The following is a 27,908-nucleotide window of genomic DNA, read 5'->3' on the forward strand; positions in this document are numbered from 1 at the left end:
TAGTTCCACTTTAAATGATACAAAAAGTTTATTCCTCACTCCTGTTATAACAATTCAGCAGAAGTTCTCATATATATACTTTCTAAGTCATTTAATAGCCCACCTGATATTCAGAAAACTTTGATGTGTGATTGTAAAATATGCATCAGGTCTATGATGCCAGAGGTTTGATCTTCAGGATACTGACCTTTGGGATATGGTAGCCTCTGAACTTTGTGTCCTGGCTGGTGGCGCGTGCAAGCCCCAAGGGCACAATGTCAGCAAATCTCTGGATCTCATGTATGACGGCATCTGTGTACGGCATGTTAATTCTATCCTCCACTGAAGGACATCGACTCTGGCCAATCACAAGATCAATTTCCTCTTGGATCTTCTCTGTTAGAACATACAGACACACATTGTTTTAAAGGGTTTGTGATGATTTAACAATACAGTTATCATTTGTGAGTTTATTATATGATAACTGTCATTATAATACCAGGATAGAATAGCCAGTACTTAGAATTCTATGGAAGAAATTAAATAATGTTGTTGTTTAAATAGCTTTTCCCCCTAACTGTGATGCATTGGTCAAGGCACACAATGAGCAGATGTAATCTGTTGCTACAGCAGCCCACTGCTGCTCTCTAAGGAAAATTCTTTCTCTAAAGCCCGCCATAGATGACGCAATTTTCTTTCCTGCAAACACAGGTTGCAGGAAAGAAAATCACTTAATTTCCCCCATCAACACAGTCAGATCTATTGCATTTTCCTGGCAGGGGAGCATGGGGAGCTGTCACTGCTGGGAAAATACAGTGATTATTGCTATCGGCTATAGCCGCAGGCAAGAATAGGATCTAAAAATCCAGCATGCTGGTTGTACCCAAGCCGATCGATTGATCAACTTGGGTACAATCAGCCTGTCCATGGATGGTTTGAATCTCCACTGAACCAGCCGAGATTCGGACCATCTATGGCTGGCTTTAAAGGCTTTGTATACTTTCACATTTTTTTTGTTGTTTAGCCTAGGCATTAGTGTAGTTATGTTCCCTGCGCTGTTTGCTAATATTAGCTTGTAATGATGGGATCACATGTTGTGGCTGCAGTTTGTAGTGTCATGGTTGGTCAATCCCCTATGTCCATGTATTTTATCACCTAGCTTGTCCCTTTTTGCTAAAGAAACAGGCCACTTCCTATTCTGGGTCATGCAGCATCCAGTGCATGCCTTACCATTTCCCACTCCCCCTGGACAGGGTCGCAATCTTTTTCCAAATTCAGCTTCCAGAGAAACATTGAAGGTTCTGTTCTCCCTGGTCAATACTGCAGACACCGGGAGGTACCAGAGCCAAGCCTTGAAGTCTCAGTTTGGTGGCCCATACCTCTAGAGACCAACAGGAAAAGCATGATGATCTTCTGTCACCCCCCTTCCAACAAGGAAGGGTCACACCCGGTTGCTCCTAATAACAGAAACTTTATTGGGAAACAAATTTTAACTTGAATATGGATGTCCACCCTTTGTCAGTAACTCTGCTCCATAGCAGGGAAGAAATGCTCACACTGTCTCTAGTGCCATAATTTTGCGCCATAATTTGAAGAAAGAACTTGAATCTTCACCCCCTGCACCAGTCTGAGGAGTCCAAGTACCAGTCACTTACATCTTTGGCCTAAACTCTATCCCCATTTGCAAAATAATTTCTCCCCAATAAATTATTTACTCTTTGACTAACTCCGCTGGGGCTCCTGCCACACCGGTTATATGTCCCCCTATCCAGGGATGCTGAGTGACAAAGCATTCTCATGAAAACTACTAGGGTGGAACCATCCCTTAAAAGGACCCAACAAACATATGAAGGGTAGATTCAAAATATGATAAGATAAATAATTTAATCAAAAATATTTGTGTATTAAAAACACACTATACTCTCCCTTTTAATCACAAGTACCGTATGGGCTTTTAAAACGTGGGGAGCTAATGCTGCTGCTACAACCAATAGTTCTAGCAATGTGTTTTAAGATTTATGTTTTTTGTTTCAAGCACTGTTATGAAAAGTTCTCATTCCTGATTAGGCTGAAGGGACACAGGCAACATTAAAAAGCAACACCCCTCGATAAATCATTGTAAATTTGACCCTGTTAGAGACATTTACCATAATTTCCTATCCTGGTGGCAATGTTTTTGCTGGGACAGGAGGGAAAGATAACTGGACATCAAAAGGGGTATTAAGTATTTACTTGTTCGTGGTAAAAAGCATTTTTCAAATAGTAACTTGTTTATCAAAATGAATAGTAAAAGAATGCAATTTAGCCTTAGACAATAAGGAAATATCCAGACAACTTTGATTAGAATTTTTGACTTCAGCTGTCCAAGGCCAAGAGGCATTACCTGCCACCCAGAAGATCAAAGGAGCTACTAAAACTAACCAATCAGAGTGATTGACATTTTAGTGAATGAGGAAAATGTGTATATTAGGGAAGCAGATATACTTTATATATGTATATGTATATGTATATGTGTGTGTGTGTGTGAGAGATGGACGTAATGTGAGTGGTCAACTACTATTCAGCATATGACACCACTATCCCCTAAATATGGATACAAGTCCTTTTTTGGGAGGTATGTAACTTTAACCGCATGCCGACCGCCGCACTCAGATGCACGTCGGCACAATGGCACAGGCAGACAAATAGGCATACAGGTATGTCACTTTAAATTTGCCGCCTTTTCAGACGCACGCGGGAGGATGTCCGCAGATCCCGGGAACCCGATGTTCCCTGGCGGCCCCCGATTGCGGTATGGAGAGGTAGAATGGAGAAGTGCCTATGTAAACAAGGCATTTCCCCGTTCTGCATTGTGTCATGACAGAGATCCACTGCTCCCCATGATCGGGAGCAGTGATCACTGTCATGTCCTAGGTAGCCCCTCCCTAGGACACACTTTACCCCTTCATCGCCCCCTACTGGTTAACCCCTTCGCTACCAGTGACATTTACACAGTAGTCGGTGCATTTTTATAGCTGTAAAAATGACAATGGTCCCAAAATAGTGTGAAGTGTCAGCCATAATGTTGCAATCCCGATAAAAAACGCAGATTGACGTCATTACTAATAAAAAAAATTAATAATAAAAATGCTATAAAACTATCTCCTACTTTGTAGATACGCTTATTGCTTTTTTTTTTTTTTACCAAAAAATATGTAGAAGAATACATATCAGCCCAAACTGAGGAAAAAAATATTTTTTATTTTTGGGGGATATTTATTATAGCAAAAAGTAAAAAATATTTTATAGTTTTTTCCAAAATTGTCGCTTTTTTTTGTTTATAGCGCAAAAAAGAATGCAGAGGTGATCAAACACCACCAAAAGAAAGCTCTTTGTGGGAAAAAAGGACATCAATTTTGTTTGGGTACGTCACACGACTGCGCAATTAAAACGACGCAATGCTGAATCACAAAAAGTGCTCTGGTCAGGAAGGGGTTAAAATCTTCCGGGGCTGAAGTGGTTAAAGGTGCACTTGATATGAATCCATATGACACAGATTTTATATATCTATATCTATATCTAGATATAATTCACATAGAAAAGGATAAAAACATTTCATACAATACATCAGCACCCATTTAGATGAAAAGGACAGGAATTTCAATGTTATATTGCTGTTTCAACGCTTTTAATTCTACATGTTTCCCCATGAGGCTTCTTCAGGAAAAGGCATGGAATCACAACTACTAGATAAACAAACACGTCAAAAGAAAAATCATAAACATAATTACTTTACATATATACAGATTTTATACAAATTCTGACTAAATAAAGTACGCAGATGCATCCCCCCTAAACCTGGCAAAGGTTCCCAACATGTTGGTTCCTACCTCCAGTAAATGAGGAGTTGAAACCAATTTATGGCAAAGTCGTGAGAGAGGAGTCAGTTCTGGTGGCCCTGTGCGTCCAGCCAACTAGGATTGATTGCCCACATGAGCCGGATCTCCCCCAGGGAAGGGTATGGTCTTATAAAATATATGCGAACAAGTGAAGGATAAGACCTATAATTCAATAAAACATAATATACTCATAGAGGCATGCACCTTCATACTTAATTAATGAACAAACATTTGTCATGTTTAAATTTTTTGCTTACTTGTATGAGATTTCTATATGGGAAGCTGGGAGCCTAAGATTACACCAGGTGGCGCCAAAGGTCTAGCCAATCGACTGCTAACTCTAGAGATTCAATAGGGACAATCAAGATCTCTATCAACAGAACATACCAATCCAAATTTAAGGTGATATATAAGTGTTTGAAAACTAAGCCTACACTGTACCTGCTTTATCGTATGATTGTTAGTGATCTAAGGGTCCTTTTACTCAAAAAGAGGGGGGTACCCATCCAATGATACCGGGCCCAAACAGACCTGTAATTACAGAACATGAAATAAACCAATGGTCAAATCTATGTTGATAGCACTATCTAACCGCTGCGGTCCAAACACAGTTCATCTTTAACGCACACCTGCTCGCCGTCATGAGTGAGAAAAGGCTCCCAGGGACACCAACAAAATTATGTCTGCCACGTGGGTCTCTATATACCCCTCCCCATCGCATCAGATGCGAACGCCATTATGTGTTGTGGATGCAAATGGGAGGGGCCAAGCATGCACAGCAGCCCCAAGGCTCCAGCCATGTCTATGTGTCAGGCCGCGGCTCCAGCCAGGAGGCGGAGACAGTCATCAAGGCAAACACGCTCCAGGGCGGTGCTGCCAAAGGCAGTGTCCCAAACCCCTTTTGGACTGGAGTTCAGGGACAAAGACACGGCATCTACCCCGGAACTACCAAAACAGGCATGGTCCCTCAAGGCGGGCACGCATGGGGAACACACACAGACCGTACAGTATGGACCTGCTGCGTGTATGTGTATCCCCATGGGGATCCAATGGGCGAATGGGTGATCACGTCGAGAGAGCGCCACCTGCCCTCAGAAAACACTCCAAAAATCAAATAACAAAAAACAAAAAAAAAACAAGAAAACAACAAAGAACAAAAAACAAAAGACAACAATTCAATGATTGTAAAAATTGTATGCCCAACGTATGAGTAGGAGAGGCTAAAAATTCAAACCTTGCCAGGTAGGTGGATGCACCTTATTGATATTCAGGTACAATGATCTTCTAAAAGAGTTACATTTTTCATTACTAGGGATGGAACGAATGGACCCCTGTTTGGTTCGCACCCGAACTTTCGGACACCGCAAAAGTTCGGACCCAAATAATGATCCCCATTAAAGTCAATGGGACCCAAACAGCAAAAATCCAAAGTGCCCATTTTGAAGGCTTATATGCAAGTAATTTGGCATACAATGGTTATACGGGTCCGGGTCCTGCCCGGGGGACATGTATTAATGAAAAAAAAAGTTTGTGAAAAACATCATTTTCAAATGAGCAGTGATTTTTTTATTTTTAAAGTGAAAGCATAAAAATGAAAAATTCCTTCCAATTTAGTGCATGGAGGGTCCCCTTAGTCTACCTGTAAAGTGGCAGATCTGTACCATGTCTACAATCTGCTGCAGCAATAATTGCATTTATAAAGCTAAAAAAATGAAATTTTCCCTGCAAGTTGCCTTTATTTAGCTCAGCAACAGTTGGGGAGCCACTGTGTATGATGAGGCCACAATGTAGTGCACTGGGAACAAGATTAGAGATTTTTTGGATACTTTCTGGCGTCACTTTGACTTTGGAAGAAGTAACGGGTGCGTAAAAATTGGCCTTTGGGTGTCGTGGCGCCTTCCCACCATAACCCTATAGAGGTACTCTTGATGAAAGCAAGAATTGGCCTTGCTGTAAAAAATTGCAATGATATGCACCTGTCAAACAGGTGCTAAAAAATTTGTCTTTGGGTGTTGGTGGTGCCTCTCCACCGTAATCCTATAGAGGTACTTTTGATGAAAGCAAGAATTGGCCTTGCTGTAAAAAAATGTCAATGATATGCACCTGTCAAACAAGTGCTGAAAAATTACTCTTTGGGTGTTGGGGGTGCCTTCCCATCGTAAATCTATAGTGGTACTCTTGATGAAATCAAGAATTGGCCTTGCTATAAAAAAATTGCAATGATATGCACCTGTCCAACAGGTGCTGAAAAATTTGTCTTTGGGTGTCGGTGGTGCCTTCCCACCATAACCCTATAGAGGTACTCTTGATGAAAGCAAGAATTGGCCTTGCTGTAAAAAATTGCAATGATATGCACCTGTCAAACAGGTGCAGAAAATTTGGTATTTGGGTGTTAATTGTGCCCATGAAACCTATACCAAAAACATTCTTCCAGATGAAATGATTGAACACCCTCAAAGCTAGGCAGCCTCGTAGTCCTGCAGAGATTTCACATCCCAAAAAGATTTATTCAGTGACATCGGCATCAGGGGCTTTATAGCTGGTAATCCAGGACTGATTCTTTTTTATTTAACTGAAATGGTCCACGGAGTCTGTGGACAGACGCGTTCTATGATCAGTAATGAAACCTCCTGCAGCACCAAATGCCCATTCTGAAAGCACGCTGGATGCAGGGCAGCCCAACAACTCAATAGCATACTGGGCAAGTTCTGGCCAGTGGTCTATTCTCATGACCCAGTAAGTCAGTGGATCGTCAGCTGGAAAGCTTTCCATCTCTGTTTTACCCCCGAGGTAATCGTCCACCATGTGACGCAGATGCTGCCGATGGGATGTGGAAGCTGACAGCCCTGGGCGGCGAGGAGTAAAAAAATTCCGAAATGCCTCACTAAGGCGGACGCCTTCTCCAACGCTCCTCTCTTGACCAGCAGAAGACTCAAAACGACATTTTCCACCACACTGTAACCTACTGGAGTCAGGAAAAATGTTCAATAAAATTCTCTTTAACGTGTCCTCAAGAGATTTTATCTTCTGTACTCTTTGTGGGGGCAGAATGAGTTCTGAGACTTCCCCCTTATAACAGTGGTCAAGGAGGGTTGCCAACCAGTAATCATCCTTCTCCTTTATGCCACGTATTCGTGGGTCCTTTCGCATGCTTTGAAGTATGAGGTTGCCCATGCGCCTCAAATTTGCAGAGGCTTCAGAAGCAGACTCCTCAGGGTCACTCAGGATGACAGCATCTGGAACTTCCTCCTCCCAGCCAAGTACTGGGAGGCATCGCTTACAGATTGACGCATGTCTTCCTCTTCTTCGAAGCCTATGAAAGTGCCAGAATCCTCCTCCTCATCCTCCTCCCCTCTCTCCTCCTGTGTGTTCTGTGACATAGGAATGATGGTGTCTGGATAAAATGGGCCTTGAGAGGAAAGGAAGTCCTCTTCCTCCTGCTGCTCTGCCTCCAGTGCCCTGTCCATAATGCCACGTAGAGTCTGCTCCAGCAGGAACACAACAGGGATTGTGTCACTGATGCATGCGCTGTCACTGCTCACCATCCTTGTGGCCTCCTCAAATGGTGACAATACAGTGCATGCATCCTTAATGATCATCCATTGGCGTGAGGAAAAAAAACTGAGGCGGACTGAGCCTGTCGTCGTGCCGTACTGGCACAGGTACTCGTTGATGGCTCTCTGCTGCATGTATAGCTGCAGCATTCCCAAAGTCGAGTTCCACCTGGTGGGCATGTCACAAATCAGGCGGTTTACGGGCAGGTGGAATTCCCACTGAATTTCAGCCAACCGAGCACTGGCTGTGTATGACCACCTGAAATGACTAGACTCTTCTGGCCTGTACATCTTGTACATCTTGCAACCCTGGGTACGTACTTAGGGAATGCTGCACCACCAATTTGAGGACATGTGCCAGGCACATGTCCCCTTACAGTGCCAAGGGAACGTCTGCTTTTCCTTGTTGTCCTCCCAGACATTATTGAGAGGGAGGGGGCAGTGTTTATAAGCAAATTTAAAGAAGAAGTTGAAATCTGTATGTAGATGCACTTTAATCAATGTAAAGAGGTGTTTTGTGCACTTTAATTTGAGTACTCACACTACACAGACACACTCCACAGATACACTATAATATACTACAATATAATGCGCCAAACGTACAGTGACACACAAAACTATATGGCGTTAAACTGGCAGTAACGCACACAGAAGTAAATGGCGTTAAACTGGCAGTAACGCATGCAAAACTACATGGCGTTAAACTGGCAGTAGTGCACACAGAAGTAAATGGTGTTAAACTAGCAGTAACGCAATCAAATAGAGGGTGTTCGACCGTCACTACATTGACGCTATCTGAACTGTCCATACTCTAGCTATAAACAAATTTAAAGGTTAGTGACACTGTCTCACTACACTACACTGAAACTATCTGAGCTGTCTCTACACGTATGTATGAATGAATGACACGGTCTAACTACACTACAGTGAAACTATCTGAGCTGTCCCTAGTCTAGTTGCACACTATGCAAAGCTGAATGATGGTCCTCCTCACTACACTCACACTATCCCTAGACTGACACTAAACTAATATTGTACACTGACAATTGAAGCAAAATAGCACAGTATAGCGCACTAACTAATAGCATTAAAAACAGCCCTGTTCTATCTCTCTCCACGCCAAAATCGCACTGAAAATGGCTGCCATTGAAAGAATACTTTTATACTGTGGGGCGGGAATGAGCCATGATTGGATAAAGTAATGATGACAGTGTCCAATCATGACTCTGACAGTGCTCTGTGCCCTGATTGGCTGAAGCTTTCACTGCTTCAGCCAATCAGGGCTTGCAATGCACTGTTCAGCGCTGCAATGCATTGTGGTCGATTCGGGAGGCCGAACAAACGGTCGAACGACCTGTTTGTTCGGCTGTTTGCCGAACGACGGAACAACGAAAGTTCGGCCTGAACTTATGCTCGGGCCGAACCGTTCGCCCATCCCTACTTATTACACTGCACCATAATCAACAAAGATTATACAAACAGCTTCCATATGCTTAGTTCCCCTCTGCACATGAAGGGACAATTAATGTTGTAAACTAATAACAAATGCCTATTAGGAGTCGCCACATCTAATCCTAGATAGGGAGCGTCAAGGGCGAAAGATAGCAGCATGAGGGGTCTTTTCCCATACAAGGGACCTGGGAGATAGAAAACCAGGACAAAAAGTCTGGTCCCCCCCTCTTTTCATGAGGAGGAATATGTTCCAAAGCAAAGAATCCAATCCATTTCAAATTAAAGTTATTATACAATCCTACGTGCTTGCTTATGGGTGTCTCCATTTTGTGTTTGGATATTAAGGAAACATTATCCCTAGTAGAGAGAGAGAGTATCACCGCTCCAGGTGGGTCAGATCAAAGTAAAAGTCATTTCCTACAGTCTAGAAGTCCAGGTGCTGGCAATGCTGTAGCAGTTTAATCATCAAAGAAAATTCTGGACAGCCGCACTCCAAAAGAATTTATATGCCTTTATTCAATAAGGTGTCATACAAAATACAGGTCACAGCAAAGTGGAACAAAGCTTACGCATTTCGCACTACAGGGAGTGCTTAGTCATAGCTATTTTTTTGGATGACGCCTTATTGAATAAAGGCATATAAATTATTTTGGAGTGCGGCTGTCCAAAATTTTCTTTGATGATTAAACTGAAACATGATCCCTAATTCTTTTATAGAATGGGCACTTCATCTTTCCCACATAGAATGCTTCACATTGACATTTCATAATATAGACAGCCCCAATTGATTGACAGGTCTTTCTATGCCTGTGAGTCCACATGATGTTAGGGAAGAGAATGTTTTAACCTCTTAAAATATAAGGGCAATAATTGCACTTCCCACATGGGTATGTGCCCGCGGTATTGGTTTTCATTCGGTCATCACACAGGTGGTGGCTTGCCACCAATGTGTTTCTGAGTGACTTGGATCTCTTATAGGTAATCTCTGGGTACGGTTTGATATATTTAATAATTCTCTGGTCCGCAGTTAGCAAATACCATTTTTTTTTTTTTATATATTATGAACCTTCTCATGTTGCCTGTTATATCTTGCAATTATCCTGGTGTATGTGGCTTGTGTGGCCCTTTTGGACTTATATATAAATGAATGTCTGTTTTGTCCATACTGGACCATGCGTGCCCGCCTTGAGGGACCGTGTCTGTTTCGGTAGTTCCAGGTATATGCTGTGTCTGTGTCCGTGAACACCAGTCCAAATGGGGTTGGGGACACTGCCTTTGGCAGCACTGCCCTGGGGCGTGTTTGCCTTGGGGACTGTCTCCACCCCTTGGCCGGATCCGCAGCCTGACACATAGACGCGGCTGGAGCCTTGGGGCTGCCATGCATGGTTGGCCCTTCCCATTTGCATCCGTGTCATAACATTCGCATCTGACGCATGGGGGGGATATAGGGTCCCACGTGGCAGACGCCATTATGTTGGTGTCCCTGGGAGCCTTTTCTCACTCGTGACGGTGAGCAGGTGTGTGTTAAAGATGGACTGTGTTTGGACCCCAGCAGGTAGATATAGTGCTATTGGCATAGATTTGACCATTGGTTTATTTCATGTTCTGTAATTGCAGGTCCATTTGGGCCTGGTATTATTGGATGGACAAATGTTTGTTCATTAATTAAGTATGAAGGTGCATGCCTCTGAGTATTTTATGTTTTATTGAATTATAGGTATTATCCCTCACTTTTCCACATATATTTTATGAAACCATACCCTTCTCTGTGAGAGATCCGTCTCATGTGGGCGATCAATTCCAGTTGGCTGGACACACAGGGCCACCAGAACTGACTCCTCTCTCAGGACTTTGCCATAAATTGGTTTCAACTCCTCATTTACTGGAGGTAGGAACCAACATGTTGGGAACCTTTGCCAGGTTTAGGGGGGATGCATCTGCATACTTTATTTAGTCAGAATTTGTATAAAATCTGTATATATGTAATGTAATTATGTTTATGATTTTTCTTTTGATGTGTTTGTTTATCTATCTAGTAGTTGTGATTCCACACCTTTTCCTGAAGAAGCCTCATGGCGAAACATGTAAAATGAAAAACGTGGAAACAGCAATATAGCATTGAAAGTTGTGCCCTTTTCATCTAAATGGCTGCAGATGTATTGTATGAAATGTTTTTATCCTTTTCTATGTGAATTAAAAATAATATATATATTTTTAATAAAATTTGTGTCATATGGATTCATATCATGCGTACCTTTTTAAAGTCCCATACCTCCCAAAAAATTATTTGTATGTATGTATGTATGTGTATATATATATATATATATATATATATATATATATATATATATATATATATATAGATATATATAGATATATATAGATATATATAGATATATATAGATATATATAGATATATATAGATATATATAGATATATATAGATATATAGAGATATATAGATATAGATATAGATATATATATATATATATATATATATATATATAGATATATATATAGATATATATATATATATATAGATATATATATATATATATATATATATATATATATATATATATATATATATATATATATATATATATATATATATATATATATATATATATATATATATATCTATCAGGAGGCAGAGTGACAACGGGCAAAAGACCTTGGGCGCCATCCTAAAACAAAGAATGACTATAACAAAGTAAAATCCAGGGACTTCCTGGTAAATGTTGATGAAATTGTATCCCTAGGTGCTGTCCTAGAAACTCACTGCTTTTACTTTGTTGTAGTCTGTTCTATCCAACACCAACTAAAAAAGTTTTGGCTAGAAATAAACTTTAAAAAAACAAGGAAAAAGATGCACGTAAATGTTGAAGAGGTTCAAATACATACTTCTCACATCTGGATATTTCAGCAGAATAAGTAATGAATATGTCAGGGTAGTGCCTGAGGTCTCCGTCCCAGCAAAAAACAGGTTCATCACATTGACAAGCAAATTGTTTAAGTTAAATTCTGTATTGAGGTTGTCCTTTTCCTGGAGTGAAAAAAAGCAAAGATGCATAGTCAGAGCTGTATTTAGACATCATGCTACCCAGGTAAAAAGGGAATTGTGATGCTACTGTAGCACCCTCCTAGGTAGGTGCTAGAAGAGAGTATAGTTTTGGGTCTTTCTGCTTACCAGGAGGATTGTTAGGCAATTTAGAGTGTCTCCCAGGAAGCAGGATTTATTGGTTTGGTCTGCTCATGATGCTCAGGTGCAGCTCAGCTTGTCTGAATGTTCCACACTGATATATATAGGGAGGCATATTGGACAGAGGGGGGGAACCTGACAAGTGAGGTCACAGGCATTGTTACAGCCTGGCTATTGGCAGAGGAAAATGCCTTGTTGCATGCTGGGTGACTGTATAAATGTTAAGAGCACAAGTGCATCAAAGTGTAACGCTATTATATTAAATTGAATAGCTCCTTGAATAGTCCGGACGTAGAGAGAAGACACTGCAGGATCTGGCGGCAGAGGAGAAAACCTTTTACCATTAAAGCCTGGATGACTCCAGATTTCCATCATTGTTGTTCTTCAAGGCTCTTCTTTCATTGCCGGTGGCAATACAAGCACATCTGACTCATAGAACGTATGTTCTTTTGGGTCCACAGTTTCTGGTAAGCCTACAATTCACTCGATGGTGGTATTATCACAAATTGCCTTTCATCTATTTCACTGGCCACTCACAAGGTGAACAGGATTGCCCCATTTGAATATGGACTGTGAATAGTCACTACACGGAAGTGATTTTGGAGACTATTGGAGACATTATTATTTCACTATATAAATTTTCACTGTATTCGTCATATATATAATTTTCATGGTTCGTTTATTGAAGCTATTCAATTTAATATAATAGCGCTACACTTTGATGCACTTGTGGTTCTGAGCAAATAATCTGTTTGTTGTGTTAGCTGCTAAACATTGAGCAAGCGCAGGGTTTATATTTTGGTTTATTAAATGTCAAGAGCACATGTGCTGGGGGTCTTTCAGCTGGAGAACGGGGTCCCAGAGGGATGGGGCGGCTGCCCATTCTCTGTAGAAGTGTCATGAGGTTTTGGGTAGTCATCCCAAGGGCCTGAAAGTCAGAGAGAAGATGAACCCAGAGGTCCTGCAGAGCTGACTGGAAGGGAGACACCAGGAAGGATCTGATTCTGCCTTACTGTGAGTACAGATCTGTGTCATAGGGCCTGTCCTGTGAGGGTCATCCCTTCAGCTAGAAAAGTGGGTGTCAGTCAAGGGGATGCTAGAGAGTGTCCTAAAGATAAAGTAGTTGCATCAAGTCTGCTGCTAGAGAGAGCAAGATGACTTAATTCTTCCATACAAGTGGCAGTATGATAAAAGCAGTGTGACTGCTTCCTCAAGTAATCTGGCGAGGCACTACAGGGATAGTGCTACACTACATTTTGAAGACCACCACACCTTTGAATACTTTTACAACACCCAAAGCAAGAATGTGTTACAAGAGGTAGCATATCCTCTGCTTTATATTCAGATCCACCTTTGAATTGACCAGACCACCAACAAATCAAAGAGAACACGGGTTTGTGTTCACATATAAGCTGCTCCAAGGGTCAAAGTCCCCTAATGCATCAGAACCATGACAGTGCAGGTCACATCATCAGATGGAAAAATCCACCATGAGGAATAATGTGCTAACAATGCTGGTCTTATGATACATACATATTTGCTTCTTATTTGCCATTGATGCTGTCAGTAATACTTGGATATATAAATGGAATTCCATGGGGGACTGTTACACATCATACTAACAGGAACCCATGCTTATTTTACTACAATGTTAACGATCTGATTGATGGGATGGATCTGACACTCTTGGTCTAACTGAAGAGATTGAAGCATGTGAAACAGTCATTGAATCCTTGGCTTATGGTCTGATGTAGGATAAGAGAAGGCAGGGAAAGATGAAGCCACAGATGATGTACAGCAAATTTCTAAAAACAAGCTGACAAACAGATCTCACTAATTTGATTGTGATGGGTACAATAGGATGAATAGTGACTAGGAAAGACCTTGTATTCAAAAAGTGAGAATGTATAACCAGACTTGTTATGTTGAGAGAAGCTAAAAGAAAACAGTAGAACCTTTTTAAAGCAGATCGGCATGTTTCACATCCATCACAAATTTGAAATATAGTAAGTTTAATTACCTTTTTTAGATAGTGGGTGAAGCAATGCAAATCACCCCTTGGGCAGCTGTGCTCGCTGTGTGCCTTTCTGCTTGCTCTCCAAGCCCTACTTCAGAGAAACCATGGTTCCCATAAACTGCACTGATGATAACTAGGGATGAGTTTGAGTTCAGGCGCAACATGAACATTAGCTGTCATTGCTGGGCCAGTGAGCTGCAGGTGGGAGATTCCCCACTCCACAGCTTCATGTATACAAAGGGGCAAATAAACCTGTTCCCCCTTCTCTTATTAAACAGTGCACATCCACTGTTGTTTAACTATACTATGAGGATGTTGCAAATTAGACAATAAAACAGACAAGTCAATCAGGTCCGCCTGTTAGTTTTTCAGGCGGATGTTATCGGAAGGTCCATGCATTCCTAGGGACAGGTGGTTGTAAATGAACTTGTGTCTGTTTACACCCGCCTACCTTTAGGTCCAATCCGGTCAGGTAAAAAAATGGAAGGGAATCCAATCTCTACTGTTTAAGCAGATTAGATCGGAAAGGTAGTCTGGTATAAATGTACAGCGGAGTCCGTTTACTGTTGGCCACCCATAGAGCAGAGTGGACTCTATCCTTGTCCACTCTGTAGAAAGTGAATGGACACAGATGTGCCATCCACCCTCTCTGCTCCGATCAGCATCGCTCCTTGTGAAAAGGGGCCTAATGGATTTGTCTTCACTGTAACTTATATAGCTACGTCAGTACATTTGTAGGTAAATCATACAAAAGAACTGTAGGAGAGAAAAGGATGTATGACTGTTTGAGATGCAACATTAAACTCCATAAAAGGTCACCATATAATAAGGCACCACACTTTCACCACTACTAATTTGCTAGTTATGATGCTATGGATAACCCCAAATGGATATTATAGTTATTTATTTGGACTCAACACCTGGTTTTACATATCTCTTGGGTTCTCCACTGGCATGATGAATCTCCCTAATGGTCTCATTCTCCTTGGAGTACAGGTGTTTCCACTACTCCACCTTCATAAAACAAATACATTGTACAGGGAGAGTGGAACATGCCATGTATCAGCACAACAGGTTCACAATACTCAGAACCTAAGTACAGAGAGCTTGCCACCAAAGATGTAAAACTTTTAAATGGTTTACCTCTCTGGTTTCTATTATACTAAACCTGAAGTATGAGTTTTGGGTGAACTGTACCTTTAGGAGGTCTTTGTAGACTTGAAACTGGAAAGCAATGCCTATTGCCAATTGTATTTGCAGTAAAAACTGTCTTAAAGGGGTTGTAAACCCTCATGTTTTTTCACCTTAATGCATCCTATGCATTAAGGTGAAAAAACTTCTGTCACTGACCCCCCCATTTTACTCACCTGAGTCCTGTATTCCCATGCCGGAAACATGCTCTTCCTCTCTGCCTGGGGGTTCTGGGCTCTTGATTGGATAGATTGATAGCAGCGCAGCCATTGGCTCCCGCTGCTGTCAATCAAATCCAATGACGCGGGCGCCGGTGCTGATTCCTACATTTGGCATCTATGGACACTGAATACTGGACTCGGGAGCACGCCTGCAAGGTAACCCCCGGGGGAGCGCTTCTCCTAGGGGGTTATACGATGCGGAGAGGAGAGGAGCTACCAGCGCCACCAGGGACCCCAGAAGTCAAGGATCGGGGCCACTCTGCCAAAACGAACTGCACAGTGAAGGTAAGTATGACATGTTTGTTATTTAAAAAAAAAATAAAAAACAAAGCCTTACAATCACTTAAAGATAATATGTGCATTGCTGATTTCCTTCCATGCTGTATGTCAGCTAGTTTTGAGCACCAAGGTCATTTGGGGTACAGAGAGCAGTTATTACTTTATGGATCTCACACTGTTTTCTTGTAAATATCACAGAACATGTTGTAATGAACTACAAGCAAGGCAGACCTCACCTCTCTCATCTTTATTAGGAAACAATCAATGTAGTCTCTGGGACAGTTCTCATCCAGAGTTTCCTCATGCATTGTGATCTTCTTCATCATAAATTCATTCACCTTGTCAAAAATTTTAAACACTGTGTGATGGCTGCCAGGCAAGTACATGAAGAAATTAGGTGCCAGTTCAAAGATCTAAAAAGGAAAATACAAGCTGATAAACATGTGTACTGTTAAGGTCCACTATGGCTCTAAAGGCTGCCTCACAATTACCCTACTATTCTCTAGTTAGGTTGCCTACAGGTACATTAGTTAGATAGTGGCTGGACCAGGTTGAGGGGGGAAAGAGTTAATGCGTGTGCTACAGTTCCCGGGCTTTTTGGATTCAGCCTGCTCACCAGTAATATTAATATGGGAGAAGGCTGAATTAGAGACCTTTTTGGCGTTTTGGATGGGCCACATGGGAAAGGACATGCCATAGCTGCTGTGAAAAAGGACTGCTGCACCTTTCAGTATGAAGGATGGACCCGGAGAGCAGCCAAGACCTGGAGGGTGCCAAAGTGGACTACAACCTTTCTGAGGTACACCAGGGCAGCCAGTTAGAGATAGTTAGGGACATTATGACACGACTGTTCATGTTGGACTGTACTATAAAGCTTTTCAGTAAAGTTGCATCAACTGATCTGATCCTGGTCTGAAGTTATTCAAAAGGGGGCATGATGGTTCTGGGGTATCAAATGAACCAGGGTCTGTAAAGCACATGTGAGGTATGAAATTCAGCTGCTACAAAAGGTCCACTCAGCAAGTCAAGCAAGAAGAGCAGTATAGTTGCTATGGGTAACCATGCACTAGTTTAAGATACTACACAACCATTTGTCAGGCATGGTACCTGGTAAAGGTGAGGGGGTCCTCCAGTAGTGAGGGGGTTGATGTTCTGGCTCCCTCCCCAGGGGTCTGTTTCCAATAGCTATGGGAACCAAACCCACATTACGGAGATCCATGACCTGGTCACATGGGTACGGAAGTGAATTAGTTAACAAGTGCACATTTGAGGTCTGGGCTAGGTGTGCGGCGGGACCCCATTCTGTTACTGGAAATGAGGTAACAGAGGTACACTGGACGGATGGAGAGGGCATGGGCTCAGCACCATCCCTCCTAATGCAAACTATCAAGTTACAGTGTGTAGTGAGATGGGACCGCACTTTCAGAAGAACTCTGTACTTTTATTTCTGCACAAAGTGTTACAGCTCATCTCTTAGTCAGGGAACTGCCCTAATGTTAGACTTGACAGTGGTCCCATCCAGGTCCTGGGCATTGATGAGCATGTGCACGAGGAAAGGTACCCACACATGCAGGGCGAATAGGCCCTGCCCCAATTCCACCGCCCAAAATATATACTGAGAACCAATAGATTTATGAACAACTATGTAGCATGTGGACCTACCTGTCTGAATATAAACCAAATAAAGTTTCTTAGAAAGGTCCTCAAAAAACATATTGTATGTGTTAGCAAAACTAAATCTGAAGATTCTGCAGAGACCATTCAAATCAGGTTATAAACTATATAGCCAGCTATAGAATACTCATACATATGAGATGACTGTCATCCAGTCTGAAAGACTATAGCCAGATAGGTAGATGATTGACATTCTGTAACCTCTGCCAAATGATCCTGGGGAAGAAGGCTCAAAAGCCTAAGATTATTATTTTCAAACAAGGACCTCTTTCCTTCTGAGATTAGGCAGAGATCAGTGCATAAATATGCATAGATATGAAAAGATTGTGCTGGCTTTACGCCGCTGCTTTTCAATAGAATGATCATGCAGTATGTGTTATCTTGTGATTGCCACCCATGGTTATGGGTAGCCTTAGAGGAGCACAGGGATGTTGTGTATATCCATAGCCTTTTAGTTCCTATCATTTTTCGGAGGCTCAGTTTCAGAGATACTTTCTCTTCCTGTCTGGTAAAAAAGTTGTTCCACGAACAGGAACTGATGCGAACGGGAAATCTCTCTTATAGCAACGCAGAAGTAAAATGCTTTTTCAAGTTAGGTAGGGGAAGACTAGAACCTCTGTGAGCTTTCTTATTATTGTCTGTTTAACAGTTGCAGAATTTTTATCGCTGTCAGAAACCATGAAATCAGACCGAGACAGAAGTACAGTTAAATCGCACTTGTTTAATAATAAAAGTAAAAAGAGCAAACTTGGTCAAAACATAGCCAAGTTCAGTAACCAGAACGGATAGTCAGCCAAGCCAGAAGTCAGAGGTCAATGTAGTGGAACAGTAAGCAGGATCTGGAACCAGAAGGGATGTCAGCAAAACAAGTCTTTAAACAGGAACGCAGGAGAATGTCTCTGTGATGTTGACCAAGGCGAAGGCAGAGATCGTCTGGACTGGACGGCTTAAGTAGGCAGGACTGACAAACAGGAAATCATCAACAGCTGAGTAACTGTGGAGAGATAGGAGCTGGCAATTAGCCAACAGCTGAGCGGCCAGCTCTGAGAAGGAAGGGCTGAGCCCAGCCCTGACAGTACCCCCTCCTCAATGACCCCTCCCCCTCGGAGGACCACCAGGCTTGAGGGGAAAACATCTATGGAAATCACGGAGGAGGACAGGGGCATGTACATCTGAGGATGAGACCCAAGAGCGTTCCTCCGGACCGTACCCCTTCCAATGCACTAGGTACTGTATGCACCCACTGAACCTACGGGAGTCAACAATGGACTGTACTACATACTCCTCATGGTTCTCAACCTGTACAGGGTGAGGACATGGCATCGAGGTGGTAAAGCGGTTGCAGACCAAAGGTTTTAATAAGGAGACATGAAATACATTTGAAATATGCATATTAGAAGGAAGGTCTAATGCGTAAGCCACTGGGGTTAATCCTGAAAAGAATACGGAAAGGCCCAAAAAACTGTGGTGCGAATTCCAGTCAGGGAACACGAAGTTGAAGGTTGTGAGATGACAGCCAGACCCTGTCCCTAACCTGGTAGGAAGGCGCAGGCAGGCATCTGCGGTCAGCATGGAGTCTGTACCTATCATTAGCATGTCACAAAGCCTCCTGGATTTGTGCCCAAGTGGAACGAAGACCACGGAGATGCCCCTCTAACACAGGAATACTTTGCGGAACAAATGAGTCAGGCAACATGGAAGGTTGGAAACCATAGTTTGCCATAAACGGGAACAATCGGGAAGCAGAATTCAAGAATAAAAGGTAACGTAGGATCAGGATGTGCCAACACAGGAGCAGAAACAAAGGCAGCCTTGAGACTCTCAAAGGCCTTAATGGACTCCGGAGGCCAACTCTGTGGGTTACCATCCTTTCTGGTCATATCAGTCTGGGGCTTGACCAGAGACAAGAAGTTACAAATAAACTTCCCATAATAGTTGGCAAAGCTCATCGAAAAACCAGCAGTGGAAATGGCATAACCAAGGAACTTGTTCACGATGGAACTCGCACTTCTCCAGTTTACAATAGAGATTGTTCTCTCTTAGTTTCTGAAGCACACGACGGATATCTGTGTGGTGGCTCACCAGGGAGTTGGAAAATATGAGGATATCATCGAGATAAACCACCACACATACCTGCAACAAATCTCGGAGGACATCGTTAATAAATTCCTGGAAACCCCCGGGGCGTTACAAAGGCCAAAAGGCATTACGAGGTATTCATAAAGGCCTGTTCTGGTATTAAATGCAGTTTTTCACTCGTCGCCCTCCTTAATCCTCAAGAGATTGTATGCCCCTCTCAAATCAAGCTTTGTGAAAACCGTTGCTCCCTTGAGGCGGTCAAATAACTCCATAATTAACAGAATCGGATAGGCATTCTTAATCGTGAAACGATTGAGACCTCTATAATCAATACAAGGTATCAGTTCACCACTCTTCTTCTTCACAAAGAAGAAACCAGCACCAGCACGAGACAAGGATTTGCGGATGAAACCTCGAGAAAGTGTGTCTGCAACATACTCCTCCATAGAAAAAATATATAAAATAGTGCAGCGCAATAAAATTTAAACTAATAGTCCATAATAATAATAATATGGATATTCAATAGAATCAGCCGAAAATGACAATCCAAGCATGAGAATAAATCAAAGGACAGCTTCCCCAAGTGAATCTGGCAGACAGAACAATATAGCGGTGATTGAGGTCCGTCCAACACAGGTATTCAAGCCTCTCACCTCATATATTCGACCTGAGACAGGTCACAGAGCCTTATACGCACTCCTGGGCTGATGATAAAGCCGTTGATCTGTCACAGTAGGCAATCATAAAAAAGAGGAAGAGGACAATCTAGTGCTCTCTGTATGAACTATTTTATATGCCAAGTAAAATATTAAAAGATCTACTCACAATGGTTGCACTCATAAACGAGTGCTAGTTTTACAAACGTGTAAGGTTGTTTCAAACCTAGAAGATGTCTGCAGGTGATGTCAGACGTGACTCCTCTCCCCGTACGCGTTACATTCTGTAGGCGGGGACTTCTTCAGGTCGGATACACGTTGACGGCCCGCGATGCTCCTATATAGCCATAGCAACCATCACACAACGAATCATGCTCTCAGACAGGACAGATAAATCACCAACCTGATCTCATAAATAAACATTCAATAGAAGGAGCGCCGTTCATTGGGAGACAGATCGTTACACAGCAAAAATAAATGTTAAAATAAAACCAGACCAATAATGTCAATTCACACAGTGTAAGGGACAAAGAGAAAACCTCCATACACTTTCTTTTATAATTCAAAAGGACACTCGGATCTGAGAATTTAAAGGGAAATACACCCTAATTAAAAAACGCTCAACCAGGAGCGAGACATAAAAAATTTAAAAAATCCCACTAGCGGGACTAATAACAATGAATAATAATGACATCAGTCCATGGCCATCTTCCAGATAAAACAGATTACAAACATAAAAATAAAAACATAAAAATAGAAAAAAAATAACCAAATACAATCCAATACAAAAATCCACATCATGTTGTCAATTAAATAAACACATATTACCTATTTGAAATAAAACTGTTCTAAATCAATATTCATACCAGCTGGCGCCATCACCTTAGTCTCATAAATCCAGAAGGATTCTCTGCGACTTAGCTGGCGAATATAGTGACCACCTCGCCAATGTCTGGGGACTTTTTCAATTCCCCAGAATTTCAGATGCTTAGGATCCCATTGATGACAAATCCTAAAGTGTCTAGATACACTTTGGGTTTTGACACCCCCTTTTGATGTTAGTTATATGTTCCCCCACTCGCACGAGTAGTGCCCTTGAGGTCCTTCTGATATATTGCAAACGTCATGTTCGAGCATGTACACTACACCCACAGTCGCGCATGTAATCAGGTCTTTGATCTGATATTGTTTATGTGTGACTGATGAGGTAAACACTTTACGTTTTTCACATTATTTCTAGCGTTCCTGCAAGTGGCACACCTACCGCATGCATAGAACCCAGCTAGAAAACTAAATTTATTTTCAAGAATCCTAGGCGGGTCAATGACTACTGGTGCCAAACTATCTCAAAGGGCAGGTGCTTTCAGGACGATTGGGGAGAGGTGGACCAAGTATATGATTATACTTCAATATAGGCCAGTGTTTAGCCACAATTTTTTCAAACTTTCTGTACTGTATACTATAGTCCATGACTGTCTTAAATTGATTAGTGGCCACTGGATACTCCTCCATAGCCTTATCCTCCAAGACCGACAAAGGGTAAACGAGGGGGTATGGCACCAGGTTGAAGGTCAATTGTGCAATCATACATCCGGTATGGAGGCAAACTACTGGCTTGAGCTTTGTCAAAGACATTGCTAAAATCGCGGTACTCCTCTGGCAGGGAGGAGAGGGAAGAGGTGCACAGGACCTTGGCTACCTTCTGGAAGCATGTGTTACTGCATTATGGTGACCAGGAGAGAACCTCAGCATGGAGCCAATCAAAAGAGGGTTTGTGCCTCTGTAACCAAGGGTAACCAATAACCAGTGGAAACTTAGGTGAGGAAATAACTTGGAATTGGATTATCTCATGGTGAAGAGCCCCTAGGCCATGGACAATGGAACCGTTGCATGAGTCACATGGGAAGGCTGTCAAGAGCCTCAATGGCAAGTCGAGTGTCACGCAGCTGAAGCGGAATCGAGTGCTTTGATACAAAGGCAGTATCAATGAGCATCTGCAGCCCCAGAGTCGATTAGAGCCTGTATTTCGAAGGATGACTCAGCCAAAGAAAGGTTGACCGAAACCAATCTCTCCCTCCTCCTAAAGGTTCTCTCTTCTGCAGAGAGACGTGTGAAACCCAAGTGCATGGGTTTACCTTCACTGACCGACAGAGTACCAGGAGGCATGGGAGGTGAGGGAGGCCTGGGTGGGACTGCAAGGCTCAGAGACAAATGTTCAGGAGGCTTCTGCAAGCGCTCCTTAAAAGAGAGTCTTTCTCGGAGTCTGGAGTCAATGAGGATGGCAAACGTGATCAACTTCTCCAGCTCAGTGGGTATATCTCGGGCTGCTATCTCATCCTTGATGGTATCCGAGAGACCATGAGAAAAAGCAGCCATGGGGGCCTCATTGTTCCATGCAACCTCTGCTGCCAGAGTACAGAATTTAATGGCGTAGTCGGCAACAGTTCTCCTACTCTGTTTGATGGACATGAGGCACTTGGCAGCAGAAGTGGAGCATGTGGGAACATCAAATACCATTTTAAACTAAGCCACAAACTCAGGGTAGCTCAAAACAACAGGCTTTTGCGTCTCCCATAGAGGGTTTGCCCAGGCCAAGGCTCTCTGAGAAAGCAAAGATATAACAAAACCTACTTTGCTTCTGTCCGTGGGAAATACCTAGGGCAGAATCTCAAAGTATATCTCAACCTGGTTGAGAAACCCTCTGCATTGGACTGGATCGCCCCCAAATCGCTGGGGAAGGGAAGCAAAACCAGACATACCTCTTATAGAGGTAATACTCGAGGTGGGTGCCTACACAGAGACTGGAGCAGCAGTAGGGTCGGTCTGCAACATAGGTTGTACCAGGGTGGCCACAGTGAGAGATTCCAGGTGAGCTATGCGACTCAGGAGCATTTGTAACGCCATGGCAAACTGATCCATGCGGTGATCCAGTTCATCTAATCTGGAAAAATATTACCAACAAGTGGATTGACTGCATCTTTTGAATTCATGGCCTTCGCCTACTGTCAGAAACCATGAAATCAGACCAAGACAGAAGTACAGTTAAATCACACTTGTTTAATAATAAAAGTAAAAAGAACAAACGTAGTCAAAACATAGCCAAAGTTCAGTAACCAGAATGGATAGTCAGCCAAGCCAGAAGTCAGGGATCAATGTAGTGAAACGGCAAGCAGGATCTGGAGCCAGAAGGGACGTCAGCAAAGTAAGTCTTTAAACAGGAACACAGGAGAATGTCTCTGTGATGTTGGCCAAAGCGAAGGCAGGGATCCTCTGGACTGAACCGCTTAAGTATGCAGGACTGACGAGCAGGAAATCATCAACAGCTGAGTAACTGTGGAGAGACAAGAGCTGGCAATTAGCTGACAGCTGAGCAACCAGCTCTAAGGAGGAAGGGCTGAGGTCAGCCCTGACAATCACTTCCTGTCTGGTTAAAATGTTGTACCTAGAATAGGAAGTGAGAGTAAATCTCTCTTAGAGAGCACCAGATAGCAGTTAAACCTGCCAGTTCTAACCTTTCCCCATTCTATTTGGAGTGAAAAAAGGTTTTGGGTATAGCTACACCATACCTCCCAACTTTCTTCCATTCAAGTACTATCCAGGCCCAACTGTGATTTTGCACAAGTGGACATTGATGACACCTGGCAAGCAAAGGGTGTGTGGACCGAGAAGTGCCTCATCCACCAAGGGAAGAGGCTGTCATTTGAGGAGAAGGGATCCAAAGGCAGAGCCTTGGGAGACCCCTACAGAGAGAGGAAGCAGAGAGGAGGAGACAGAGTTGTAGGTAACACTGAAAAAGCACTGTGATAGATACGAGGAGAAAAAGGAAAGAGCAGAAACTTGGAAGCCAAGGAAGCAGAGTTTATAGAGGCGAAGCAGGTGGTCAACAGTATCAAAGGCCACAGAAAGGTCTAGTAGTAAGAGCATGAAGTAGTGGCTATTGGTTTTAACAGTTAGTAAATCATAGTGAGTTTTAGTAAGGCAGTTTCTGTGGAGTGCTGCGAGCAAAAGCCAGACCATAAGGGGTCAAGAAGGTTATTTTCAGTGAGCCCAGATGATTGTAGATTAAGTGTTCTAAAAGTGGAGAGGTAAATGGGAGCAAGGAGATGGGTCTTAAGTTGTCCAGTGAGGGCTTTTAAAGTATTGGGATAATATGTCCATGCTTTAGAGGGGAGAGGACAGTGCTGGTAGAGAGAGAGAGAGATTGAAGATGTGAGTGGGAGAGCATAGGGTAGAGGAAGAGGGTACACCATAGTAGTTTTGAGGAAACAAGATCCAGGAGGAAGGTGGTTAGGTGGGTGTCTGAGAGAAGTTTGGTAACCTCTTCTGTATTAGGAAATAAGAGGAAAGTATTGAATGTGCTGTTAGACAGGGTTTGTTTGGCAGCATGGAGGCAGAAATTGTACTTTAGGAGGGCAGATTTGTATAGGGTAAAGTCAGAGCTATGCCTTCAGGGTAACCAGGACGTGGAAACCAAAAAAGTTTTGTAAAGCTTAAAAACTTTTTTTTTTTTTAGGAAAACATACTGATGTAAATTTTAGGGAAAGGGGACAAAGGGGAGGGGGGATAAAGATTTGCACGTTACTTTTGTTTTAGGGATACTGATTGTCTTCCGACATTTTTACAATATTTGCCAGCATGGAGGAGCATGGTGATAGTTCAGAGACTCCCCTGCGGTCAGAACACATTTATTGGCTGCAGTGCTGATCAAACAAAAATTTCTAACAAGCCTGTTCGTGAGAAGTCGATCATTAGATTAGAGCAGCCATAGATAGATCGAAATTCGTCTGGTCCCTGCTGAACCGGCCAAATTTTGATCCATCTATGACTAGCTTTAGCCACCCACTGCCAATCCTTAGTTATACTTATAAAAAGATTAATTTACTGTATACCCAACTGCTGCTACTAAGATTAGCCTACCTGAGCCCATGGTGAAGTCACAATTCTAAAAGCCTCTTTTATGAGGGCCAGCATGGACAGGAACTCCTTATCTTCATAGTCAAAACGTTCATTGAAAAAAATAGAGCAGGTGATGTTGGAGACAGCCAGGCTCAGAAGGAATGTGGGATCAAATTGGGCTCCTGGAAGGGAAAAGACTGTTGGTTTTAGTTTTAAATTAATATTAAATTGATATAAAACCCAAAAACAAACATTTATTATATTGTAGCTTACCAATACTTAAATGCAGTGGCTGCATTTGTTTCTTTTTAGGCTTTGCTGCCTCTATATTCACCTGGCTAGTAAGTCTGTTATCTTTACAAGTCCAAGCTGTCCTGCAAGAGTGGCTGTTAGATGGTTGAGATAAACCATTTATCAGGGGAGCTTCAAATTTACAACTTTTATTCATTTATGTAAAACCTTTATCCCAAACAGAAAGAAAAACATATGTTGCTGTAACTTAAAAGGTTTAGCTGGAGTCCATCTTCAAATTGTTAGTAAAGTCCATCTAAATCTGCTAGTCTAAAGCTGGGTACACACTAAAGCCTCGTACACACGATCGGATTGTTGGCCAACAAAACTGTGGACTTTTGTCTGAAGGGTGTTGGCCCAAACTTGTCTTGCATATACACAGCCACACAATTGTTGGCCAACAATTACGAACATAGTAACGTACTAGACATACTACTTGGTTTTTCAGCTCTTTAGCCACACCTCTTGGCTCCTTCTGCTAATTTCGTGTTAGTAGAAGTTTGGTGAGTGATTCGCGCTTTTCATTTCGCACTTTTCATTTTCCGCTTTTCATTATGCACTTTTCGATTCACACTTTTCAGTTAGTTTCTGAATGGCTGTTCATCAACCATGTTGCAGAATCTGAGGAAATAACGTGTTATTTATTATTGGCCTTGGAGTTATTGCTTTGACATTATTTTTTTGGTTGAATAATGATTTGATTTTTCTATATTTTTGGATGCATAGAATGCACTTTTTGGTTAAGTTCTATTGGCAGATAGCATGTCTAATTTTTTTTGTTTTCTTTTATTAATGCACAATAAAAAAAATTGTGGAGAATAATATTTGGCTATGTGTTTTACTTAAAATGACATTTTGGGAGTAGGCAGTTTCATTTTAAAATATACTATGTAATATTAACAAGGGACACCAATATAGTTGTATCTTTGATCGTATAAACTGCGGGATAATTGTGTTGTGGTAACTTGCCCAAATAAAAAAAAAAAAAAAGCATAATAATATTATTCTTGATATCACAAAAAAAAAAAAAAAGCCTTTGAAAATGTGTTTGCCATAACTCCATCAGTATCACCAGCAAAGCAGCTTCATTATTATCCCATTAAAGAAGAAGAGAATTGTGCGCTGCATTTTGAGATTTCATAATTTGCCACATCACGAATGTTTAATTCTCCATTACGAATGCTAGTTTATAAGACTGACCGCTTCTGGCTCATCCTTGCTTCCGAGCATGCGTGTTTGTACTTTGGACTTTTGTCCGACGGACTTGTGTACACACGCTCGGAAAATCCAACAACAGGCATTTGTCCGCGGAAAATTTTAAAAATGCCTTTCAACATTTGTCCACGGAAAGTTGGCCAATAATTATCTGATGGAGCATGCACACGGTCAGATTTTCCGCCAACAGCCTGTCATCACACATTTCCCATTGGAAAATCCGATCGTGTGTACGAGGCTTAACACTACGCTCTCCACAGGTTGACAATGCTGTTGTCAAAGGGTGGTTCTGTTGCTCCTCCATCCAGAGGCCTAAGACAGGAAGGGGTTGATTTACTAAAACTGAAGAGTGCAAAATCTGTTGCAGCTATGCATGGTAGCCAATCATCTTCTAACTGCAGCTTGTTCAATTAACCACTTCAGCCCCGGAAGGATTTTCCCCCTTCCTGACCAGAGCACTTTTTGCGATTCGGCACTGCGTCGCTTTAACTGACAATTTCGTGGTCGTGCGACGTGGCTCCCAAACAAAATTGACGTCCTTTTTTTCTCCACAAATAGAGCTTTCTTTATAGCTTTTTTTATTTTTTGCGCTATAAACAAAAAAAGAGCGACAATTTTGCAAAAAAAAGCAATATTTTTAACTTTTTGCTATAATAAATACCCCCAAAAAATATATAAAAACTTTTTTTTCCTCAGTTTAGGCCGATACGTATTCTTCTACATATTTTTCGTTAAAAAAAAATCGTGGTTTGGGCAAAAGTTATAGCGTCTACAAAATAGGGGGTAGTTTATGGCATTTTTAGTAATAATTTTTTTTTTACTAGCGATCTGCGATTTTTATCATGACTGCAACATTATGGAGGACAGATCGGACACTTTTGGCACTATTTTGGGACCATTCACATTTTTACAGCGATCAGTGCGATTAAAAATGCACTGATTACTGTGTAAATGTGACTGGCAGTGAAGGGGTTAACCAGGAGGGGGCGCTGAAGCGGTTAAGTGTGTCCTAGGAAGTGATTCTAACTGTGGGGGGGGCGTAGCTACGAGTGACACGTCACTGATCACCGCTCCCGATTACAGGGAGCTGTGATCGGTGTCCTGTCACTAGGCAGAACGGAGAAATACTTGTTTACATCAGCACTTCCCCGTTCTTCCTCTCTGTGGAGATGATCGCGAGTATCCCCACGGACATTGAAACCGCGGGACCCGCGGTCGGACTCATGGAGCTAGCGGAGGACGCGCGCATGCGCCTGCTTTCCCGACCTCGCGAGATCACGTACAATAGCGTGATTTCGCGCAGCGGAGCCAACCGGCCGCAGTAA

At 42.2% G+C, this 27,908-nt stretch overlaps 1 protein-coding gene across 1 annotated transcript in view; it reads right to left on the reverse strand.

Annotated features, from left to right (window-relative positions):
- LOC141107681 (cytochrome P450 2C23-like) overlaps positions 1–27,908 on the reverse strand; it is a 78,242-nt gene that overhangs the window by 25,436 nt on the left and 24,898 nt on the right. The window contains exons 4-7 of the mRNA XM_073598585.1: positions 25,099–25,259; positions 16,009–16,185; positions 11,767–11,908; positions 188–375 (exon numbers count right to left, since the gene is read on the reverse strand). Coding sequence (XP_073454686.1) covers positions 188–375; positions 11,767–11,908; positions 16,009–16,185; positions 25,099–25,259 — 668 coding nt within the window. The remainder of the gene's footprint in view (positions 1–187; positions 376–11,766; positions 11,909–16,008; positions 16,186–25,098; positions 25,260–27,908) is intronic.

This window comes from Aquarana catesbeiana, linkage group LG09 (genome assembly GCF_042186555.1).
Source record: "Aquarana catesbeiana isolate 2022-GZ linkage group LG09, ASM4218655v1, whole genome shotgun sequence".
Taxonomy (NCBI): Eukaryota; Metazoa; Chordata; class Amphibia; order Anura; family Ranidae; genus Aquarana; species Aquarana catesbeiana.